The 23,230-nt window shown below is 37.2% G+C and overlaps 1 protein-coding gene across 1 annotated transcript in view; it reads left to right on the top strand.

The window, feature by feature from the left end:
* Positions 1 to 23,230, top strand: part of COL25A1 (collagen type XXV alpha 1 chain) — a 563,954-nt gene that overhangs the window by 386,319 nt on the left and 154,405 nt on the right. Inside the window, exons 8-10 of the mRNA XM_078148267.1 lie at positions 17,014 to 17,085; positions 18,087 to 18,194; positions 21,239 to 21,274. Coding sequence (XP_078004393.1) covers positions 17,014 to 17,085; positions 18,087 to 18,194; positions 21,239 to 21,274 — 216 coding nt within the window. The remainder of the gene's footprint in view (positions 1 to 17,013; positions 17,086 to 18,086; positions 18,195 to 21,238; positions 21,275 to 23,230) is intronic.

Here is a 23,230-nt window from a genome sequence, read left to right as displayed (position 1 = left end):
TCAGATCTCTCTCTTCCCCTTATATGTACATACCCAAAAAATGCAACTTTAGGAGGAAGAATCATGCCCACATCTATCCACTTCTCTCTACTCACAAAACTACCAACCTAGTTTAGGACCCCTTCACCTTTGACCTGGACTCTTACAATAGCCTTCTTCCTATTTTTATCTTTTTTTTTTTTTTAAAGACTGAGTCTCTCTATCTTTTGGAGGCTAGAAGTACAGAGGCAACTTACAAGACCAATCTCATTCTGATTGGCACAGGAAAATTGACCTGCTCTATTTCTGATCTGACCCTACCCCCCTCCTGAGAGCTCACCAGACTTAGTAGAGACACCTAATCAATCATCTTAGCCCACTGCAGCTCATACCTCCTGAGCTCAAGAGATCCACTCATCCTTCCCAGTAGCAAAGATTCCAGGCAACAGCTTTCTAATTGATGCCCTTGCCTCTAGTCTCTCCCCTCTTCAAACTACCCTCCACGTAGGTGGCAAATTGATATTCCTGAAGGACATTTCCGAACATGTCAGTAAGCATCAATAGCTTCTCTACAATCTGGCTTCAAATGATCTTTCCCGACTGAGCTCCTGTTACTCCTACTCATATACTCTACATTCCAGCCAAATTCATCTACTTGTCATTCCTCAAGCACAGCATTCTGTCTTCTGTCTCTATACCTTTGCAAAGACCTTCCTGTGGCCCCAGAATACCTTTCCTCCTCACCTTTGCCTCAAAGAATCCATCAGACACCTTAGAGATGAATTCGGAGTTCATTAGATGAGAAAATTATATGTGGCATTCCCCAATAGAATGGAAACTCCTTCAGAGGAAGCAATTATTTTATTTGGGTCTTTATATATCTGATGTTTAACACTGTGTTTTTCACATTCTGTAGTAGGCTTTCCATTAATTATTATTTAATTAAATTGGATTTTGTAAGCCTAGAGTCAATAAGTCTTTTTCATTCTTTCTTCATATTGTAATGAATTCTCTATCACAGTTGGACAATACATTTTGGGAATTAAAAAAAAATTCAAATTCTTTTACAACAAATAAATCATGAGGAACTACAGGGAGAAGTTAATCCCTAGAGATCTATAAGACATTTTCAGTTTGTTGGAAGAGACAAAGTAGAGACTTATAATTTCACCCTTCACTTTACATTTTTAGACAGAAAAGTCCAACACAATGGAAACAGAGCAGAGTTTATTCCATCACCCACATGATGTTAAATGTTAATTTTGTAATTCTATACGAATCGGTGGTATTGCTTCCACTCCAGAGCCATGTAGTTCTAATAAAATGTGTCAGACAGGAATGCAGAATATGAGTCCTGGTGTCTGCCTGGGACTTTATATACTAACTGTTATAAGAGCTCTGAGGGTTTTTAAAGTGTGCCAAATGAACTGACATATGCCAACGGGGCTGTGGGGCTACAGGACTGTCCTGTCTGTTTCTTGTAGGGGTACATAATGGCAGAAGGGGTGGAGAATCATATCAGTGACTAATGTACATAAAAAAAGATATGATCTCTCTTCATTTCTCTTATGCCCTGATTCTTGAAGCATCTACCCCGTTTTATATATACTTTTTTGCATCCTTGGAGTTAACACTCTTCAGAGTTGACATTTGAGCTTGCAATTGATTGTGGCTCTTAGAAACTTATATTTGAATACCTTCTTCTGGGTCTTTCAATACTTCATGGGTACCAGTATAGTATTTTAGTTGCCTCTCTGTTCTTACAACATAACCTGTTCACTTATACCCACATGCAAGTTTACATCTAGCCATGATGCATCTCTCTACTGATTCTCAATTTTGATTCTTCAGACACGATATTTCAGGATACACAGCCATAGGGTATCACAGGAGGAATATTGATATTAGAAAGATTAACTTTGTGTCACAAAGTAGCTTGAGCTCATTTAAAGTGTTTCACAGTTTCCCAAATGCAATCTAGTTATCTTCTATTTGAATCTGAGCCCAGATCATTGTCTATCTGCAATACCCATCAAAGATATGTACTGATGCTTTAACTCGATAGGATGTCCACCCAGGTATATCTAAGAGATGAATAGGCATTTTTCATCCATTTGGCTTTTCCTATTTGAATTGTTAGGTTGATCTCTTTTAAGCGGACATGGATCTTACAGAGGAAAATCTGTTGTACCATAGCACCCAATGCAATCGATTAGGGTCATCTATAAACAGGGGAATCTAGAAGACCTTGCCTTCTATATGGAATTCTTCTATACATACTTATCACTGTGACTAGTAGGTAAGATGGTAACGTTCCACAAAATGGTGTTTGTTATTGCCTTTGGAACACAATGGAACCAAATCGTTTATTTCTCTTCCCAAGGAGAGTCTTTGAGACATCCTTTTGTTTGGCTGTGATTTTCTGATGGCTTCTGGTTTCACTTATAGAGAACATGTCAGTACTAGCATGGTTCAGTTCCTTTAATAGTATATAGTCCCACTGATCATTGAACAAACATCTCAAGTTTAGAGTATCAGCAGTTAAATGAATGTTTCTAGAAAATCTAACATCTCTCATTCTGCTTCCTTTTTCCTTTGACACTAAAATTTTTGAAGCAGAAATGGATCTTTCAAGAAAAAAATATACATTCATATGTAGATATATGTATCCATGTATACATGCATGTATGTGTGATATATTAATATGGTACAGAATTAATATTTTATATTATACCTAATATATGAAATATCATGTATAAATATTTCTCAATCTTGAGAGAGATCATATAGATAAATGCATGTTTCTTTGGTTCATGGGCTGCTATGGCCAAACAATTTATTTCTTGATACCAAATTACTGCTGATAAGCCTCTCTATACTTAGCTAATTTGGTCTTCAAACAGAAAAAGCAGGTCATAAGAGACCAAAAGTTTTTTTTAAACATTTCAGAAAATGCTATGATTTACCCTTAAACCAAGGATCATCTGCCCACCACAATAAGGCACCCAACCATTATTTTGTAAAGGTTACCCAATAGCAGTAATGATAAATATCCCAGAAATTCAGACTTATTTAGCTAACAAAACAACTGATAAGGGAAAGCATGTTTTATGAAGATGGTCAACCCATTTTATTCAAATTAATTTTCATATGAATCAAGGAAAGCACTTTTATGAGGATGGTAGATTACTTCTTATGCTTAATCCAAATTAATTTTCATATGTCCTAGAATCACATTCAAGTAACATTCTACTGGAACCTGTCAAATCACCATAGCTTGAAATAATAACTAGTATTTGCATAGTGTTTTAAGATTTGTAAAGTGATTGACAGATGTTATCTTATTTTATCCTCACGATAACCCTGGGAGGCAGGTGCTATTATTATCCCCATTGTACCGATGAAGACACTGAGGCACATGAGTTAATTGACTTACCCAGGGACACAGCTAGCGAGTATCTGGGATCGGATTTGAATTTAGGTCTTCCTGACTCCAGGTTCAGTGCTCTACCCACTGCACAACTTAGCTGCCTCTAAAATCTGAGATACTGGTCAAGATGAGACCACATTTGGGAAGATTTAGTGAGCACAGGCTAGAGGAGGATTGATCATATTATCCTGAGATTCCATCCTGAGATATTTCCCTTCAAGGTATTTATTTATCTGTTTAAAAATAATCTGCAAACAGTATCCTTTCTTTACAATGAACACTGAGTCAATTCTAAAGTGAAGTGTAGGGCTTCTAATTGTGTGAATAAAGTAACACATTAAATAACATTTTATGTCTTCAAAAATATAATTTAAGATAAGAGATTTGCTTTACTCCCGACAGTAGCATTCCATGCTGACTTGTCTCCTTCCTGAGAACATAGAAATTCAGAAGTATCCCCCAAGAATCTTCAAATCCTTACTCCTTGAGATTTTGCACAGTATACTTTGGGTTTCTTGTCTAAGAATGAGCGATCTGCACACAAAGTCACAGTAATTCTCTATCAGAGCTTTACATGAATTTTCCATAGTGATTTAGAAAAAGAATGCAGCTTTACGTCCACATGTTTTCGGTTGAGCCCAAATAATTTCCTATTACGTGTTTTTCAGTAGACTCTGAGAAACTTCTGTGTCGGGAGGTATTACATATGTTTTCTGTTTTTTCTCTTTCCGGTTGTGTATTTGAATTAACGGAAATATCTCCCCTCATAAATATTCCCATCAAAGTGGCCCTGTTGGGGGCACTAATGAAAAATGAGTTATTGGGTTGTTTGGATTGTCTTGTATGACTGTGCTGGCAAAGCTTTACAGAAAGAATAGATTTGGAGGTCAGTATTCCATTGAAGAGTATTCGAATCCCATTGAATCCCTGTGTCTCCTCTTGGACACAAAAATAAAATAAAACCTTACCATCTCTGTCTGTGAGCAGAACAAATATTGCCTATGCATTTTGGTGCCGAAATATGAAAATTTGGTGGGGTAGGAAAAAAGTTACAAGATAGATTGGATTGCGTCTTTTTGGATGAGTAGAACAAAGAGATAAAAAAAAATCTTTCCTTAAGTAATTTAAGCATTGAGAGATGCAGGGATTGAGAATTGGCATTCTGTTGAAGTTCCATATCCCTTTGGAATGCCTGTAGCAAAGAAACAATAAAAATGGATTGTATAAAAGTGGAAAATAATTAAGAAAAATGAAAGAAACACAAAGATAATTTTTAAACCTCATGTTGACAGTTTCAAATTTCTACGTGATCAAGCTTTGTGTTATGGGTGTTAATAGCAAAATAAACTGGTTTGTATCACATCCCTTGTCTTCTGCTTCCTGATCTGTAGCTAAGGCTATTGTAGGCAGTGAGGTACTCAAAAGTGAATAGGTAATCTGGGTGTGGAGGTATATGCCTAAAATCTTTGCTACCAGTAAGACTGGGGCTAGTGGATCTCCTGAGCTCTGGAGTTCTGAGGCACAGTGGAGTCAGCTGACCAGTTGTCTGTACTGAGTTTGACACCCATATTGTGAGCCTCTGGCAATGTTGGACCACCACACTGCCCAAAAAAGGGCAAACCAAACCAAATTAGAAATAGGGAAGGTCAGAGCTTCTGTGCTGATCACTAGTGCAATTGGACTTCCATGTGGCTGCTACACTTCTAACCTGGCTGAGACAGGGTGCCCTTGTCTCAGGAAAGAGAAATGCTATAAAATAGTTAATGGGATTGAAGACAGATGAAACATCTGAAACTATTGCTGTTTCTTTGAAGAGCTGAACTTATATATATATTTTAAAATTTGGCTTCTCTCAGTACTGTTTCCCTGCAGTAATAAACCTCCCCAGATATTTCACCAGTCCAGATACCTGTACAATTTCAGTATTAATGTTGGAGTTACAGATCAAATCATATGGACAGATTTTGTCTCAGCATGGCCCAGAGTTCAAGACCAAAGAAGATGTTTGTCTTCCTCCCTTATTATGATTTATAATAGTCTATATCACAAAGTATGTAGAATTGGCAGTGATTGATAAGCAAAATTAAATAGCAATAAGTTAGAGGTGCATCCTTTGATTAGGAAAAAAAAACACACCACCACCAAAACCAAACATATGGAAATCATAGAAAATTGGAGATTTGCAGTAGTAGGACTTGGTAGTGATGGGAATATACCAGATGCCACCTGGTTTTAAAAAGTAAACCTTAAACTTTGTAGGTATAAAAAACAGAGACATATATAGTAGAAAAACAGGTCTTGTGAAATACATCTGTCTTTTGTATACCAGATGATTGCTCTTACCCTTAGACATCAGGAAAAAGCTAATCCCTCCTTAGATAAATTGGGTACCATACGGTCATTTTTCTGCTTTTGAACATAGAAAACCACTTCTTTTTTTTTCCCCTAGTAAGATAGGTTCCCCATAAGGAAGGATTCCTTTGCTATTCACTGACTTGCAATATCTTTTCTTCACTTAAAATTATTTATCCTCACATTTAGGGGCACAAGTCTCATCTCATTTTTGGGCAGGCCAGTTCCATGTCCTGATGTGAAGATTCAGTATATCCAAGGAAAGAGTTTGACCTCGAGCTCAGCTTTCATTTTTTCTTCTCCATTTCCATTACTTTCTATGTTATTTTAATCTATTACCTCAATATTTCCAGTACTTGCTGTCTTACATCTCTGAAAGTGGGGAGTGAAAGTGGGAGTTTGAGGTGGAAGATTAAAGTGAGACCCATTCAGGCATTTTGGAGAAATTACTTATGCAAATAAAAATAGAGGATTTAAGAAATGAAATATAATATACAATATGGCGCATAGCTACATTTCATTTTGCAAAAGCCAACAGTGATCAGGAAATTAAAAGTAAAGGAAAAATATATACTATGATAAAGTTGAGATTTTAATTTCATAGGAGTCAGGAAATTCAGAGTTGAGTTTCCCAAAGAAACAATAACTCTGACATTAGTAATAGCAATATATTTATTATGTATTTGGGGTGTTTATCCTTCATCTAAGAAGGAATTACACTTTGTTCTTCCTTTATCGCTAAGCTGATATGTTGGATATTTGTTCTACACTATATCTCTTTTAGTGGAGATACTTGCTTGCACAAATTGAATTCCTGCATGTTGTGGTTTATGTGAGGAGAATTTAACATTCAACTCTTTCATCTTCAAAGAATATGTAAATGTCAATTATTGAAATAGACAAACAGGGCATTTATTAAGAGCTGTTTATGTGCCAAGCATTGTGCTAAGCTCTAGGTGTACCAAGTTAGGCAAGCAAGACAGCCACTATCCTCAGGGAGCTTATGTTTTAATGAGGTAGGCACACATAAAAGAGCGCTGGGAGAGGTGAGGAAAAGGAAGGTAGGAGAGAGAGAAATGTGACATGGTTTGGAGGTAATGTCCTGGATAGGGCTGTCAGTGGTACCAAGGCCAAAATTCAAGGACTCTGTGGGGAACAGGTAAGGATGATAGCCAGAATGAGGGGATATGATTTATAGTTGTCTGGGAAGTAAATTAGAGTCCTGGGTCCAGGCGAGATGAAGCAAAAGGTCACTCTTTTAACATAACAGAAAGCAAAAGAAATCAAAATCAAGGCATTGTTGGAAACAATTGAAACCTTTATTTTCTATGAGCAAAATCTTTCTCCAACCGTGACTAACCCAACTTCCAAAGCATCAGCTGATCAAGTTATCAGAGGTCATTATTGTCATATTGTCACTATTACCTATCCAGCTGTTCCTTTCAAATACAGGGAAACTGTTGGAGCAAATTTACATCCCAGAATTGAGCCCACTTTGTGGCTTAAACACTTTCTTAGTGTTCAGACTTTGAGTATTCAAGTTAATGTTTTGGGGAAGCATTCAGAATTAATGTGGGGAATTAATGACTAGTGAGATCAGAAGAGCATTACTTGGCTAGCTTGATGCAGAATTCAGTCAGATGGGTACCACCCCAGAGAGAAGAGCTTCTCTTTTTGGGATTCTCCCAGTTGTCACTTTCACTTCCCTAGTGCTAATATCCACTGTGAAGCAGTGCTGCTAGACACTTTTTCAAAGACCTGGGGCCAATCCACACTTTTTGTACATTTAGAGGTAGGACAATTGAACCATCCACCCCTTGAAACTTTGTGCAAGTATTCAAAGCCACCCTAGCAAATTAATAGAATGTCCAGAATGAGATTCATTTTACTAGCTACACTATGTGTTATCACTCAGTACAATGCTTACCTCTATGATAGCGATTCTCACCAGTATTTACTTTAGTAATCATGTGAAAATACTACAGTTCATTCTGAATGATAAATTCTGGTGAGTTTCCAGATTTGAACATCATAACATTTGTAATATTTGAATACCGAATATTTTTGTGTTTGTATTTGTGCATTGTATGTATACATTTGTATATTGAACATTTTGCACCTGATTTTTTAATTCAAAAAGACAGATCCAATCACATAATAGAGTATGGTACAACTGAGTTGCCTTACCCGGTCCTTATTCATTTTTTCTCCCTATCCTTGGTTTGTCTTCTGACAGTTCCTGCTGCTTAGACTAAAGTTATTCACTAACTTAAATCCTTTTTGCATTGTATAATAATCCTTCTCCATCTGGTCTTCCTTAGCTGGGAACCATTTCATCAACTTCTAGGTATATTAATCTTTCGTTATGCAGCCCATCATAATTGTTCTTTTGGAATGTGCTCTATAATTGGGCAGGCAGAATCATAACACTATATTATGGGCTAGCTCAATGGGTTTTATTGCTCAAAATACCACTTTTTCTCTTCCAATGTAGTTTTGCTTTTGTCAACCAGCCAAAAAAATTATAACTAAAATTTCTTAATCTTTTTCACCATATCTCAATGACATCCACTGCCTAACTTTCCATTCATCTGACAGGCTTAAGTTGTCCATGGTGTAGTGTCCATTATAAGTACATTCTTACAACAAGACATTTCTGCTAGCTATGTACTATGAGATTCATATTATAATAAAGAACAGAGATGTACAACAGAATTGAACTTATAATATTTGCTCATATCACTGCCTATGCAGTGGGTTTTACAAGGCATCACCTTTAAATATTAGCCAACTCAATTCAACATATTTATGAAGTGTCTACTATGAGCAAACACTTTGTTAAGTGCTGAATATACAGATAATGGGAAGGTACAATAATACACTGTAACTGCTCTCAAGGAGCTTATAACCTAGTAAGAAAAATGCTCAAATAACTTCAGTTATAAATTAGGGAATGATAAGTTAAAAGGAGACATGTTTGTCTGTGGTCATTTGAATGTTGTCTCCCTGAATTAGACTGTGAGCTCCTGGAGGGTTAGCACTATTTTTGTCTTTCTTTATAACCCCAGCACTTAGCATACTGTCTGACACAGAGTAGATTGTTAATAACTGCTTATTAACTTGGCTTGTATGGATTTTTAAGGAAAGACAGGTTGTTAATGATTATTAGCTTCTCAATTGTGTAAGTGGCTAGAATAATTGGTGAATTTAAACTATAACATGGGCAGAAGAAGGCAATTACCATCATCTGTTGAGCTGTAGGCTTGCTTTGGTCTGTGCTCCAATAGGTCTTCAAGCCTTTTTTCTCTGCCCTTCTCCAAACCATCCTTCACTTTACTGTTAAACTTATCTTCCTTACACAAAGGAAGGTCGTTTCACTCCTTTGCTCAAAAACCTGTTGCCCACTGAGAAAAGTTCAGATTGCTTTCTCTAGCATTCATTCTGAAGCTACCCTACCTTTCCAATCTTATCTCCTATTTTTCAACCTTCTAGTCCACTCAACACTTCAGTCAAACTGGAATGTTTTTATTCCCCGTACGTGGCCTGTGCTTTTCCCTCTAGGCAGCTAGGTGGGACATATAGCTGGGTGATGCAGTGGATAGCATGCCAAGCCTGGAATCAGGAATGCTTATCTTCCTGAGTTCAAATAAGGCCTCAGACACTTACAAGCTGTGTGACCTTGAACAAGTCACTTAACCCTATTTGCCTCAGTTTCCTCATCTGTAAAATGATCCAGAGAAGGAAATGGCAAACTACTCCAGTATGTTTGCCAAGAAAACCCCAAATGGGGGGGGGCGGGCAGGCATGAAGAGTTGGACACAACTTAAAAATGACTGAACTACAACAAACTTTGCTCATCTTCTTTCTGTCCCGAATCCCCTCCCCTGATAAATTCTGTGCATCCTTTAAAGCCCAACTCCAATGTTACCTCTTCTAAGACTTTCCCAAATCCTTTATTAGAAGTTCTCTCCATTTCTCCATTCTCCCATCCCAGTTTTCATATAGCATTTTTCTTATATCTCTTTTATGTGTTTTTACAAAATACCACGAGTAATTTTGTTACATTATTCATGTAGCATCATATATCACTATTAGGCTACTTCAAGGAGGACCAGGATGATATCTTATCTCAGCATTATATATTGCTCAGTACTCTGCACATAGTAGACACTTAATATTTTTAGCAGAATTAATGTCCTAGAATAGCAGAGTTGGAAAAGACCTTAGAATTCACCTAGTGTAGCATCCTTGTTATAAAGATAAGGAAACTAGAGCTCACAGAGATTAAATGACTTGCCCAAGGTCACACTCCTAAAAAGTATCAGAGCCCATGCTAGAGCCTGTCATGGTATAATGGTCTAGGCTTGGAATGAGGAAGTCTTTCGTTTAACACCTGCCTTCTGACACTTACTAACTTCTCTGGGCCTCAGTTTCCTCATTCATAAAGGGAAGGAGTTGTATTTGATGACTTCTGAGGTTCCTACCAGCTCTAAATATATGATCATATGACCTCCAGTTAAGTGTGCTTCGTTTACCCTTTCTTTTATGTTGGGTAACCCTCATCTGATCACCTCTAGAAGAGAAATGTCACTCTTAATTTTTCCTCTGCTTTGCTGTCTTTGAAATCAGAGCACAACCCTTGTTTAGATTTTTAAAGAGTTTTTAACACTTGGGTCACTACTACATGAAAGCAGAGGTTTACAATAACATACAAAGGGAAAGGTTTCAAAGTTACACAAGTCTTAAAAGTTAAGCTTCATCTTCTATACAAAGGCACAGGAGACTACCCTGGTTATTTGCTAGTTCTTCCCTTTGTCCCCACTGAACTCCATTTTCTAGTTTATTTGAGTTGGGTGCTGATTTAAACTCTAGCCTTGTTGCAGCTATCAGAATTCATAGCCTCTTTTGCAATTGCTTCTCAGTCCCCTCTCTGAGTGTTGTATTTTCCAACCAATGGAAAGCCCTTCTTCTCTGGCTGACTGTCCATCTTACAAGGACCTCATTAATCTCTCCCTAGAGGTCTCAATGTCTCTAAATTTCCTTTCCTTGATATGGCTGCCTGGCTAAGAAAGATTCTTCTCTTTCTGACCATTAAAGTTTTCTCCTCTGTGTTGATTCGGTCCTTGAATACTCTGGCCTTAGGAAACTCTTAACTTACATAAGCCTCTATGCCTTGGTTGGTTTTCTTTAAACTAATTCAATAGATGGTTTAGACTGATTCCTTCCTCTGGGTAGAGCTTAATTTCTTCACTTCTTACCTTACAGTAGTATGCAAAGCCACATGATCTAGAACTATGAAGGTCCCCAAGAAGATAGATTGTCTTTCCTGTTCAAAATTGAGCTTTCTCGTATTGTACTCTTGTTTCTAATACTATTTCTAGTTCCCAATTAATTGGAATAACTGAGGCCACGCTTTGGGGTTAGTGAACATTTCATACCTTTCTAACGTTCATCTGTCAACTCTGCCCAATTTCTTATGTTTTTAAATCGACAACTTATTTTCAGTTGAATAGTCCTAGGATGCCCTCCAGGTTTGTATTTTAAAAGTACCTTAAGTGTATAGTAATTAATAATAGACTCATTCTATGTGAGGCAGTGTGGTATAGTGGATAGAGAGTCTTAAAGTCAAGACCTGTGTTCAACTCTAAACTCTGTTGCATACTGCCTGTGTCACCCTAGAAAAATCACTTAACATCTCAGTGTCCCAGGTAACTCTCTGAGACTATAAATTCCCTAACAGATACTGGTTTGTCTTGGGAGATTGAATGTCCTCACTGGCAATTCCTGATAACAAATGTCCATATCCTCCTTCCCTTCATCAAAAAATAAAGTTCTTCCCATCATTAAAGGCAAGGACATTGTATCACAATATAACACGGTGACAAAGTCTGGGTTTTTAAATCATGGATGACATTTCTGGTTCTTTCATAGACATATGAGCAAAAAGTCAAAAGTTTTCCTCTCTGTTGCTTAAATAGATAAGAAACTTTCCTTAATAAAAGTATTTGTTCTGTGAAGTTTAGATTCAGTCAAAGGGCCTCACTTGAGGACCCAGAGCACCACATGTTACCTTGAGTTCCCCACCCCTGGATAAAATTATTTCCCACCAAAGGTCTGTGAACTTTGGGTGGGAATGGCTATGCAAATGATTTCTTCTAAGAAGGTCAACGCCTTTCATATGCACTATTTGTCTTCACAGCATCCTCATGAGACAGGTTGGTGTTTCGGCACTGCCCAGAGGGTATGACAAAATATGTACCTCTCCTAGAATGATACTAATAGAAAGGGTCCTGTGTTACAGAGTTATGAACATTATTGAGATGAGATGTGTTAAGTGCTTTGAGCAGGAAAATTGCCTGTGGAAAGTCATTTTACGCCCTTGTGCATCCAGGTTCCTGAAGCATTTAAAACATTTTTTGGGGGGAAACATGTGCAAATTACTTCAATGCATCAACTTATTCTTGTGTTCTTTCACCAGGCCTTGTAGAAACACATGTATTTTTTTTTTCCCGCACCCACTCCAAACCATCTGTATACCAGGAAATTTTCTGAGATATAAAACTAAATGAAATATGTCCATTTCACTTGTTCTCCACTAATTACTGTGGAGAAAAATCTCAATTGAATGGGAAAGTGGGTTATTCCCTTTGGGCATAATAGAAAGAACACTGAGCTTGAGGTCAGCATGCCCCTGTGTTCAAGTCCTGACTTTAGCACTTACTAGGAGTAGGAATTTGGGGGGAGTCACTTGGGGATAATGACATTTGTACAACCACATGGATGCTATGAAAAAATAAGTTCTCCATAAGCTGTGAAACATTCATATAGATGTGAATTATTTATAATTATTCTTATTATACTCTCCTTCTCCTTGGTTCCATTTCTTCTGGGACCTGTAATTAATTCAATATTGCCATTATTAGTGGAAAGGACATGTCAGTCAACTCTGTTATGGCTTTCCTCACCAACCCTCTGACCAAAACTCTCTGCCCATATTTTCTATCATCACATACTGTCCTAAATGTACTCCACATCTCACATTTATATTTATGTCCACAGTACTTAGCACAGTGCTTAACACTTAGTAAGGGCTTAATAAATCTTTTTACTTTCATCCGTTGTTATTATTTATCTAAGTTAACCACACTTAAGTGAAACCTTGCTGAATGGACCACAGTGCTATGGCATACAAAAAAACAATGCCTACATGAAAAAAGCACAATTCACTGGCTGGCAACATACCCCAGTGTTAGGCAAATGCCTGAGGCAAACAAGGCTCTTAGGGCCAGCTCTGTAAATCCAAACTTAAACAGTGACAATACATACCACTGTTAGCTCATCCTAAAAGTGTATCCATATGGAACCATTTAACTTGTGAATTTGTTGGGGATCTAAATATGGGACCATGCATGAAAATTCCCCAGAGAGTTTTTCTCCAGCCCTAATGACCTTCTCACCTCCAGGGTTTCCTGTTGTACCAGTTGGAACCAACCTAATCCTAAATTTTCATCCAACTTCTTTCTTCCTCCTCCACCTTTCCCTGAGAATATGAAGTGTAATATGACTAAACACAGTGATTAAGGCAAGAAAACTCATGAGACTTTGCATGTTTTTTTTGTCTGAGACCAGTGATCTAGCTAAATCTCTTCTATGTGATTAGAAACTCTCACTCTCCTAATAATTACTGTTCTGCTCCTACACTGGGGAGTAGGAGGAGAGGGCAGAGTAGGGTAAATCACGCAGTGTTGATTATATCTCCAACACCCACATTTTTTCATGTGAGATCTCATTAAAATAAAAATAAAATAAAATAATTTGAGAGGGGGAAAAAACGATGATTAAGAATAGCCAGAAAAAGAATGTATATGGAAGGGGAGAGGCTAGAGTCTTTAGTTTGAACTTGTGGTCCCAAGTTGTTGGGAAATAGTCATAGACACCATCCTTGAATACACCTGTGTATGTGAGTATAAAGCAGCATGATTTCCAGGTCTAAACTGAGCTTCTTGCTCACTAACCTCACCTTGAATATCTGTGGAAAGTCACAGACATTCTCCACTTTAACGCATTTTCCTTTCCTCTCAGCCGTACTCCTAAAGCTATATTGCCAAAATCACCTAGTGAGATCTTCAGTATATAGTCACAAATATTAAGTGTGTAAGGTTTCTTGTTATTAAAACAGGAATCTGAAAACAGCTCCTCACAAAGAAATTTCCATTGATTTAGGGTCTTAAATGAAAGGCACCTTTCTACTTCCCATTTCAGATTTTGTCACATTAGAATCTTTTTTTCATGAGATTTTGTGGTCACTTCTTACTAGGCATATCCAGATAAGAATGTGAGAAGCAGCTTATTTATTCATTACCATTTCAAAATACTTGTAAAGTCTACCATGCATGTAGTTAAAATGGTTTAAAATTTAAGTTATTTTTGTTAGATAATCCCATTTTAAAGTGACATTATGATTTATCACCATTAATTAGGTTTCTGGTCCTTCATCTGCTTCTTGTTTGTATCTGTTTTTATTCTTTGTCACATAAATATTGTAGTTTACATATAGTGTCCTGACTTTGTGTAATATAGGGCTAATGAGTCACAGATGTAAAGATGCTGGCATATTACCATCTAATAAACTCATATTCCTCAGTAAAACGAAAGCAAATTGTACACATCTGTTTTCCAACTCACAATATTTCTATATTTGTGTACAATCTATGTTTAAAGGGTTTTTGCTTGAGGGAGAAAAAAAATGAGAGGAAGATACAGGTCACTCAGAAAGCACTGAGCCTCATGACAGTCTTATCAGAATGGATTTTGGCAAAGCGAATAAAGTTACCTTGCTTTGGTTCTATCTAAGCACTGCCTGAATAGATGAGAATGAAAGGCAACAGAGCAGAAATGCTACTACCTATCTGTCTTTCTATCTATCTATCTATCTATCTATCTATCTATCTATCTATCTATCTATCTATCTATCTATCTATCTGTGTTTCTATCTATGTATCTATGTATCTATCCATCCATCCATCTATCTATCTATCCATCCATCCATCTATCTATCTATCTAACCATCCATCCATCCATCCATCCATCCATCCATCCATCCATCCATGCATCCATCCATCCATCCCATCCCATCCATCCACTTATCTATCTATCTATCTATCTATCTATCTATCTATCTATCTATCTGTCTGTCTGCTGTCTATCTATCTATCTGTCTGTCTGTCTGTCTATCTATCTGTCTATCTACCTATCTTAAAGTCTATTGACTTTCTCAAGAAAAAAAAAAAAAGCCCCAGTGGGAAAAAAACTAACGAAATAAAGATTCTAGGGAACTTTTAACCTTGTGGGGGTCTCTACAGAAATAGGGAAGGGGAGGGCATGCAGCTCTTTTTACTATTTGATTCAATATATTAATAAACTGTACTCAAGCAAAAAAAAAGATAAGAGGAAGAAATTATCATGCTGGAGAGCTCTACTTTTGCAAAGTACAGTGTTGGAAAGGTGGTAAAATTAAAGCAAAAATGTGTCTCATATCTGTCCAATTTGATCTCCTCCACAATAGTCTGTTCTCCAGAAAGGAGGAACCAGGGCAAACCAGTTCATAGAACTGATTTGTTTGTCTGCTTTCTAATATGATCCTTCTCACGGGAATGTCCCTGCAAAATTTCTCTCTGGTCCCTTCTCATTATTAAGGGTTCCTAATAGCATTTTGCTCTTTTAAAATATTGAACTTTTGAAAAAGTATTTATACTTAAGTAGAGCATAAAGGTCAAACGCTGCCATAGACATGCTCACAGATAGATGGCCGTTGGTATCACTTTGAGTTCCTCAAGCAAGAGAAAACAGATTATTTGAACTGGGAGTCATCGTGTGATATGAGAGGGATATTTTGAAACATAGGTGGGAACACTAAATGTGTCAAACTCATTGGGTCTGTCTTGAGCATTGTTTCTAATCTTGCCATGTTCATTGTGCGTTACTGTCCATTTTTAAAAAATGGGTGTGTGTATTGTATGTCCTGTGTCTTTGAGCAAACAGAGCATTGCTCTCATTCTGTAACAATGTGTTGGTGTTCAGCACATGCCCCATAGCCATCCATGGAGAACCTTTTGCATCTAGAATTCTAGAAATCTAGAAAATTCCGAAAAATTCTAGCCACAGGCTATACACAACAAACTTGAATCCCATCAAATGGTCAATGTGAGAACTGCTGGGTCTCTCTCTGACTTTCTATTTCAGTTGAAGAAGAGCTTGCATTAAATTTTGCTTGGCCCCATAGTAGACGAGGCTAGTGGTAGTCCGTTGGCCCCATTGGGCGTATTGCTTGTTCTGTTTGTCCATCTGTGAAATGTCTGTGTGACGGTTTCTGTCGTGTTGTTTTGGTGCCCGCGCCATGTCTGTCTGTAGGGTCTGCCAGGCTTCCCCACAGTTGCGGCTCTGCACAGTAATCAGATACTCACCGTCAAGGTTTGTGGTCGAAACATATGCCTACTCAGTCAGCCTCCTCAATCAGCATAAGAGTGTGTATGGACATTTAACTGGGCTCTTGAAAGTCAATTACTCCATCTGTCTTTAGGAGTAAAAACCATCAACACATGCTGCCTCATGGACTCCAGTGAGATTTTCTTTAAATTTTTTTTAAATAAAATTTTCTTAGATGAAGATTTATCTAAAGTAACATGTATGGGAGAGGTGATCTGTGAGTACCCCACATTTTTATTCAGACTTAATTATGTGGGAATGTATTGTGCCTCAGTGTTCTTATCTATATTTTCTAACACTCGGTCGATTACACCATTATAAGAACTCCTGGCCTTCAGTCATCATTAAAATAGCACCAAGGTTCATGCAACATTATGCTGGTTGAAAGTCCTGGCTGAAAAATTGGACTGGTACTTTGTCCTTGGAATCTCTGCCTGTAGAAAAGCATATGAGAGCCTCTGGAGCTGTGGGATGATCCTGAATTCAAAAACCCAAACCCAAACTGTAACATCTCTGGCCAAAGTAACTGTTTTGAAAAATGTTTGCATTTAAAAACCTAACTTTACCAACGTGCTCCACAGCTTTATGCTTTCCAACAACCAGGCTGGGGTTCTAGTGTCACATAAGCACTGGTTCTTTTTTTCTCCTATTATTAGTTTTGATAAGTCTAATGCTTGTATCTTTATTTCTTTCTTGGGCCTTCTGATGTCTATTCCTCAACTCTCTCACCTCTGAACTTCAACCTTTGACCTCACCTGCCTGATCAGATGGTGTTTCCTAAAATCAATCATGGGTTTCTCTCTGCTGATCAGCAGCTCATTAAACGCCGCCTCATTAAGGTAGTGCTGCTTCTGTCTGAAGTCTGATTCTTCTTTACTTTTAATTATTACTCTGCATGCTTGTATCAGGTATCTCCTAATGGTGGAGTGTTGTTTTGAAAACATCCCAAAGCAAAATAATTTTAATAAAGCATATTTGGAGAATATTTGTAAGAGATAAGAAGACAATGTTGTACAATGGAAAGAGCATTGGCCTGGAAGCTAGGGGACCTGGGCTCAGAGCCCAGCTCTGCCTCATACTATCTGTGACCTTGGGCAAGTCATTTAATTTCAGTGGTCCTCAGTTTCCTCCTAATTAAGGTGAGGGGGTTGGACTATATGACCTCCCAGGTTCTTTCCAGCTTCCTGTGATACTGTGAGTTTGAAAAGAAAAATTGAAAGAAATTAAAAGGTTTTTACCTTTTTTTGTCTTTTCTTTTTTCAAAGTTTACTTATTATCATTGAAGTCAGTAAGGGATGTTTTCAGAACCTTCTGCCTCTAGTAATTAAGAAGTCATTCTGAACTAAGCCAAGAATGACTTTATCTTATAAGGAAAGAGCCTCGTGTGTGTTATTTATTGATAACCTAGCCATGAAATGCATCTGTTGAAAGTGCTAGTCTAGCCTTTGGTTTTATTACCACTGTAAGGAAAGTTTAAAATCAAAACAAGCTGATGAAGCATTGTTCTTGTAGACTTATTTGAAAGGAGGGGACAGCTTTGCTTCTAAGCACAGCGATTGTGATGTAGCATTATGTGCCTGGCCACTGAGTACCTCTCTATTTTATCACATCAAGCCAGCTCATATGGTATGCATTTATCTCCTTCCTGTGGTCAGGCAAGTGGCTAGCAGAGATGCCTGTTTTATGTCTCTCTAGGATTCTTTTCACCGTTTGGTTACGTGAATCATTTGAGCCAAAGAGCAGTCAACAAGGCAATTTTTTGAAGAATGCTTGAATAAAAGATGCCTCAGAACATGGTCTTGTGTAATCATCTGTGTTTCTGTTCGTTTTTCCCTTGTAGGGTGACCAAGGACAGGCTGGCCCTCCTGGACCACCTGGACCACCAGGACCCAGAGGGCCCCCTGGGGACACAGGGAAAGATGGTCCCCGTGGCATGCCGGGAGTACCTGTGAGTTGCTGTCTCCTTATGCTTTCTGAATCACAGATTCCCAAAACTTTTTGTGATGATCATTGGGCCAGGGCATGGGGTTGGGTTCAGGTTATGGGGATAAGGCACAGGAAGAAGAGAAATGAGGAAGTGTATATTGAGAAGTCTCCAAATGGAGTGGGAGCCAGGTGCTGCTGCCAGCCACAGCCCTCTTCTCTTTGGTAGCCTCAGAAAGTGTCAGAGTGGGTACATGGAAGGGGTAGCAACTCATCTGGAGTTCTACCAGGTAAGATTTGAGAATGAATCATGAGCTACATGTATCAATGCAATCTCCCATAGCTGAGAATGGACCAGACTTGTATGGTTATTGTAAAGTATGGTCCTAGAAGAAATCAGTCTATCTAGCAATGAAAATCAACCAATAAAAACCACAGGGTATCCCCAAGCTTTAAGACATTTAACAGTTATTATAGCTTAAAACTGTATTGACTTTGGGAACACCTGTACACTGTGTTGTAAGTGATAAATGATTTTTAAAACTGCATTATAGCATACTTTATAATGAACTGCAAATGAGCCAAATGGGAGTTTGTTTGCTTGCTTGCCTTATTATTATCTTTTTAATTACAGTTCTAATGCAAAAGTTTTAAGACAAACTTTCTTACAAATGCTGTTTACCAAGCTGAATGACACAATTAATTCTTCCATAGTTATATGAGGAATTCACTCTTAGAATATGGTGGGCTAGCCCCAGGGATGGTATTGTTGAAGTTACACTACCATTAGAAGGAAAAATTCGTAATTCCAAAAGCCCAATTCTAATGACTCATTTTTCTCCAGATGATGCTCCAAATGGGCCATAGACAAGAGAAGCTTCATTCTTGTGAACTGTATAGTCTTTGGTAGCCTCGGGATTAGGGAAGTCATATGATATTATGGGAAGTGATGGATTTGGAGTAGGGAACCAGGTTCAGGAGCCTGGCCTTGCCTGACCTTGAGTAAGTTACTTCTCTGGGTCTCAGTTTCCATATTTATTCAATGAGGTTAGAAGTCTAAAGTCCTTTCTAGCTCAAAATCTAATAAATATCTCTTCAAATAGCTTTGCTATATCAATCACATGTTATATCTTCTAGGGCTGTGCCAGGAATTAAATTCCATTGAAGAATTGTTGTTAAGGAATGAGGATAAAGAGAGAAGTGATGGCCCTCCTGTTTACTATAAGGAATTTGTTTTAGCCTTATATCAAGGTGCAATAAATAGGAAAGTTCTTTGTGATCTTAAAGCAGCATATAAACATAAACTGTCATTATTGCAATGGATGTGTTAAGAAAGGAACTCCTTACACATTTCATAGACCCAAAGTTCTATTTGTAAATTCCACAAATTGAATTAGACATTTGGTTATAGGCTCAGATTCAATTTAGTTGAAAAATTATTAAATATTGTAATCCTCAGAAAGGAATTTCTTAAAAGAAATTCAGAAGCACCTTTTAAAAGGCTACCTGTATCTAACGTTATTTTTTTGTTAAGTGTAGTTATTTTGCTCAGCTGCCTGTTATTTTGTTCTATGACATTAAATATGATGATAAAGTAATCGTGGATTAGCATCATTGATTTTAATCAATCTTAAATTTCATTCTCTTCCACATCCCTCATTTTACAGAAAGGGAGACTAAGGCATAAAAAGGTTAAATGACCTGTCCAAAGCCAAGTTTGAACCCATGTCCTTTCATTCCAATTTTACTGCTTTCCCTACTGTACCCCATTAATCTAAGCAAAAATTAATCATGATAATAACAATGCCATTGAGGAGTCCTCCCTGGAGGTTAATCAGTTATTTTAACCATTATCAATCACACCTAAATTCTAGAAAATTTTATGCAGTGACAGTCTCTACATACAAATGAAATTCTTTTTCATGTAATTTTCTGTAATTAGAGAATAGTTCTGAAGCTTTCCCAAAAATTTTTTCTAAAGTCATATATTCCATTGCACATGAATACAATTTTGAACCATTTAAGGAGACTTCACATACATGAAAACTATTTGCCTAAAATTTAGCAAAGACTGTTGTCTCAAATAGAGTTCATTGGGCCTTTTTGAACAACTGTCAGTGCCTTGAATTTGAAAAGAATTTCAAAAGTTAACTGCATGGGACCAAAAAGTCTACTTCTCCTAAAATACATGGACTTTGTGATAGATATTCACTGTTCAGAGTTTTCTTATACTGTGTTGCCAAGTTTGTAACTGTTTTTTTTTAAATGGTGGAGGTTACCAGTCTGACCTCTCATTGAGCAGAGTATTATTCTAATATATTAGTGTTAGAATTCATTATTGCCTGGGCCCTCCATTGCAACTCCCTTTTCACTTTGGTAAACAGTTATCATGAGTTGTTATGGATAGGAATTTTATCACCTGGAGACCAATCAATCTTCTGGTAATAAGTCTTCCTAAATTTAACTAAATTTAATTGGTTATTGAATGTCAGATCTATATTCTCTGATCAGACCATTATGAAAACCCTACCAGCTTAGTGGTAGGGTATACCAGAGTTTGAATTTTTCTGTAGACTTGCAGAGAATCCAGGGTCACTTCTTCAACTTGATGAGACATCAGAATAGAAATGGTATATAAATGCAATGTATATGATGTCACAAAAGTCTTGATGTAGTTGTAAACTTCAACAGCATTGCTAACATTGAGTTCCATAGCTTATTACTTGGTCACCCCCATCTGACCGAGTTACCATTTCTATAACTCTATAACTATGAGCTGACCTTGTATGGAAACTATGTGCTTTTGTTAGATTAAAAGACGACTACAGGATAGTTTTAAAGTAGCTCTCTTACATGCATTGTTTCTGTACCTGAAATTAGAGTGTTTTAGAATGCAGTGGAATCAGAAAAAAAAAAATGTATCTTCATGTGGTTGCCACATGTATTTCGGGGACTGTTCTCTGTGCTTTGCTTCAGTGGTTGTTGAAACATCATTACTGAAAAGGCACATGAACTAGACATTTAATGCATGCAATACTAATAATATTGATTTTTAAATTCTTTTTTAAGGGTGAACCGGGAAAACCAGGAGAACAAGGCTTAATGGCAAGTACCTCAGATTTTTCCTATTCTAAAAATGTCTGAAAGCTAGAATATTTCAGAGGCAACCTAATGGGCAGCATTATAATTGTGATTATCACCTTGCACAGTCGTGCTTCAAGCTGGTCTTGAAAAGCTTGTGGTTCAAGAGAAAGTCGATTGGAGAAGATATGTTTTTGCTATACGTGAATAGTCCTTTGCAGTTTCCAGTTCTTACATGTGGCAATGTAAAAGTTGTCTAATGACCAGAGAAGGACTAAAAAAAGAGAAAAATCAATGGAGTCAAAATGACCTTATTTTTGAAATTCAACCAAGAGTGAGTACTGTGTTCAAGAGACCACGAAATTATAAAGCTAGCATAAACTCTCACTAGGACCTTATAAAGAGTGTGTGTGTGCATGTGTGTGTGTGTATATATGTATATATATGAAAAGTGTATATATATGAAAACCAAATGACAAACATGATAGCATGTTATAAAATTTAAAAGCAAGTATATTTTATTTTCTTAGAGAAATATATATTAACGTGTATATAAATATATACATACATATATAGATACACAGATATATATACATGCACACATATACATACATACACAAATATATAGATATATATGTATCTATTTATACCCCCAGTATATAGCACAGTGCTCAGCACATAGGAAGTAAATGATTTAGTAAATTAATTAATTAATAAAGCTTAATAAACGGTTGTTTCCTGTTGTGTGTTTATATTATGGACGTGTTTATATATACATAATATAAACACACATGTACATGTAAACATACATGTACAATACACACACATATATATACATGTGCATGCATACACATATACATACCCACGCATATATATCCACATATATGCATACATATACTGCATATATGTTTAGCAGTTTTCCTAAAGGGGTTATCTAAAGAAAGCAGTACACAATGATGCCATTACAAGATTTCGGCCATTGGATGGAGGAGATTGGTTGAACATTAGCCATCCACCCCTAGTGTCTTTTAAAAAACAAGAAGCCAATGTGCATCCCCCTTTGCATAGAACCAGATCCGTGTTAAGCTCCATGGAATCACCTCTGCTACATATAAAATGTCTAGTTTTCTTGCTTTTGATTTAGGAATAATGATCATAAAAGTACAAAAAATACCAATGAGATATTGCAGTTCCATATGGGAGCCATTTAAGATAAGGGGGGCAGTGAGGGGTAAGGAGGACAAGAAGAGGAGGGAGGTGGTAAAAGAAATCTGGAGAGGAAAGAGGAACTGAGAGCAAGGAAGCCAAGAGACAGAGACACACAAGGGAGAGAAACATGCAAAAGGAGGGAGTAGGAGACACAATTTGGTTCCATAGTTTGCTGTTGTAAGATAGATTAAATTCAAGTATGGTTGCGATTTCCTTGAAGAGGTGTGAAATTCCACCACAGGTGTGGATAGCTAGAAATGTTTTTTCTTTTAAATTCCAGACTTGTGATTTAGTTGATGTTGGAAACTCCTGGAATAAACTGCCGCCATTGATGCAGATGGCAACTCTGTTGTAATTTATTGAGAGTTGTTTGGGGGCAATGAGAGGTTAAGTGACTTGTCCAAGGTCTCAAAGCTAGTTCTCTCACAGCGAGGAACTGTTACACCTCAAAACACTTTCAATAGTGGAAAGGCTTTTGATTTTAAACCTGTTGGTTCTTTTATCTGTGGGCTCCTAATGGGAGAAGTAGTTGTGTCCTTTTTGTTTATCTGTAACTTTAAAAATTGTTGCCCTATAAATTTCTCCTGTAAAATTTGTATGTCGTGAGTATGAAATATCTATTATGATGTGAAACAAAAATTCATTATCAAAATATGGGGGTTCAAATAATGTGTTGGGTACTATTGAGGCTCAAAGGAGAAATGAAAAATATTATCAGGAACAAGAATCTAAGGGCAAAAACCATTTGAACAAGGGCTCTTAAAATTTTTT

Source organism: Phascolarctos cinereus, unplaced genomic scaffold, assembly GCF_003287225.1.
Source record: "Phascolarctos cinereus isolate Bilbo 61053 unplaced genomic scaffold, phaCin_HiC Scaffold_9;HRSCAF=440, whole genome shotgun sequence".
In the NCBI taxonomy this organism is placed as follows: Eukaryota; Metazoa; Chordata; class Mammalia; order Diprotodontia; family Phascolarctidae; genus Phascolarctos; species Phascolarctos cinereus.
Note: the sequence above shows the minus strand (reverse complement) of the source record. Positions and strands in the feature narration are given on the sequence as shown.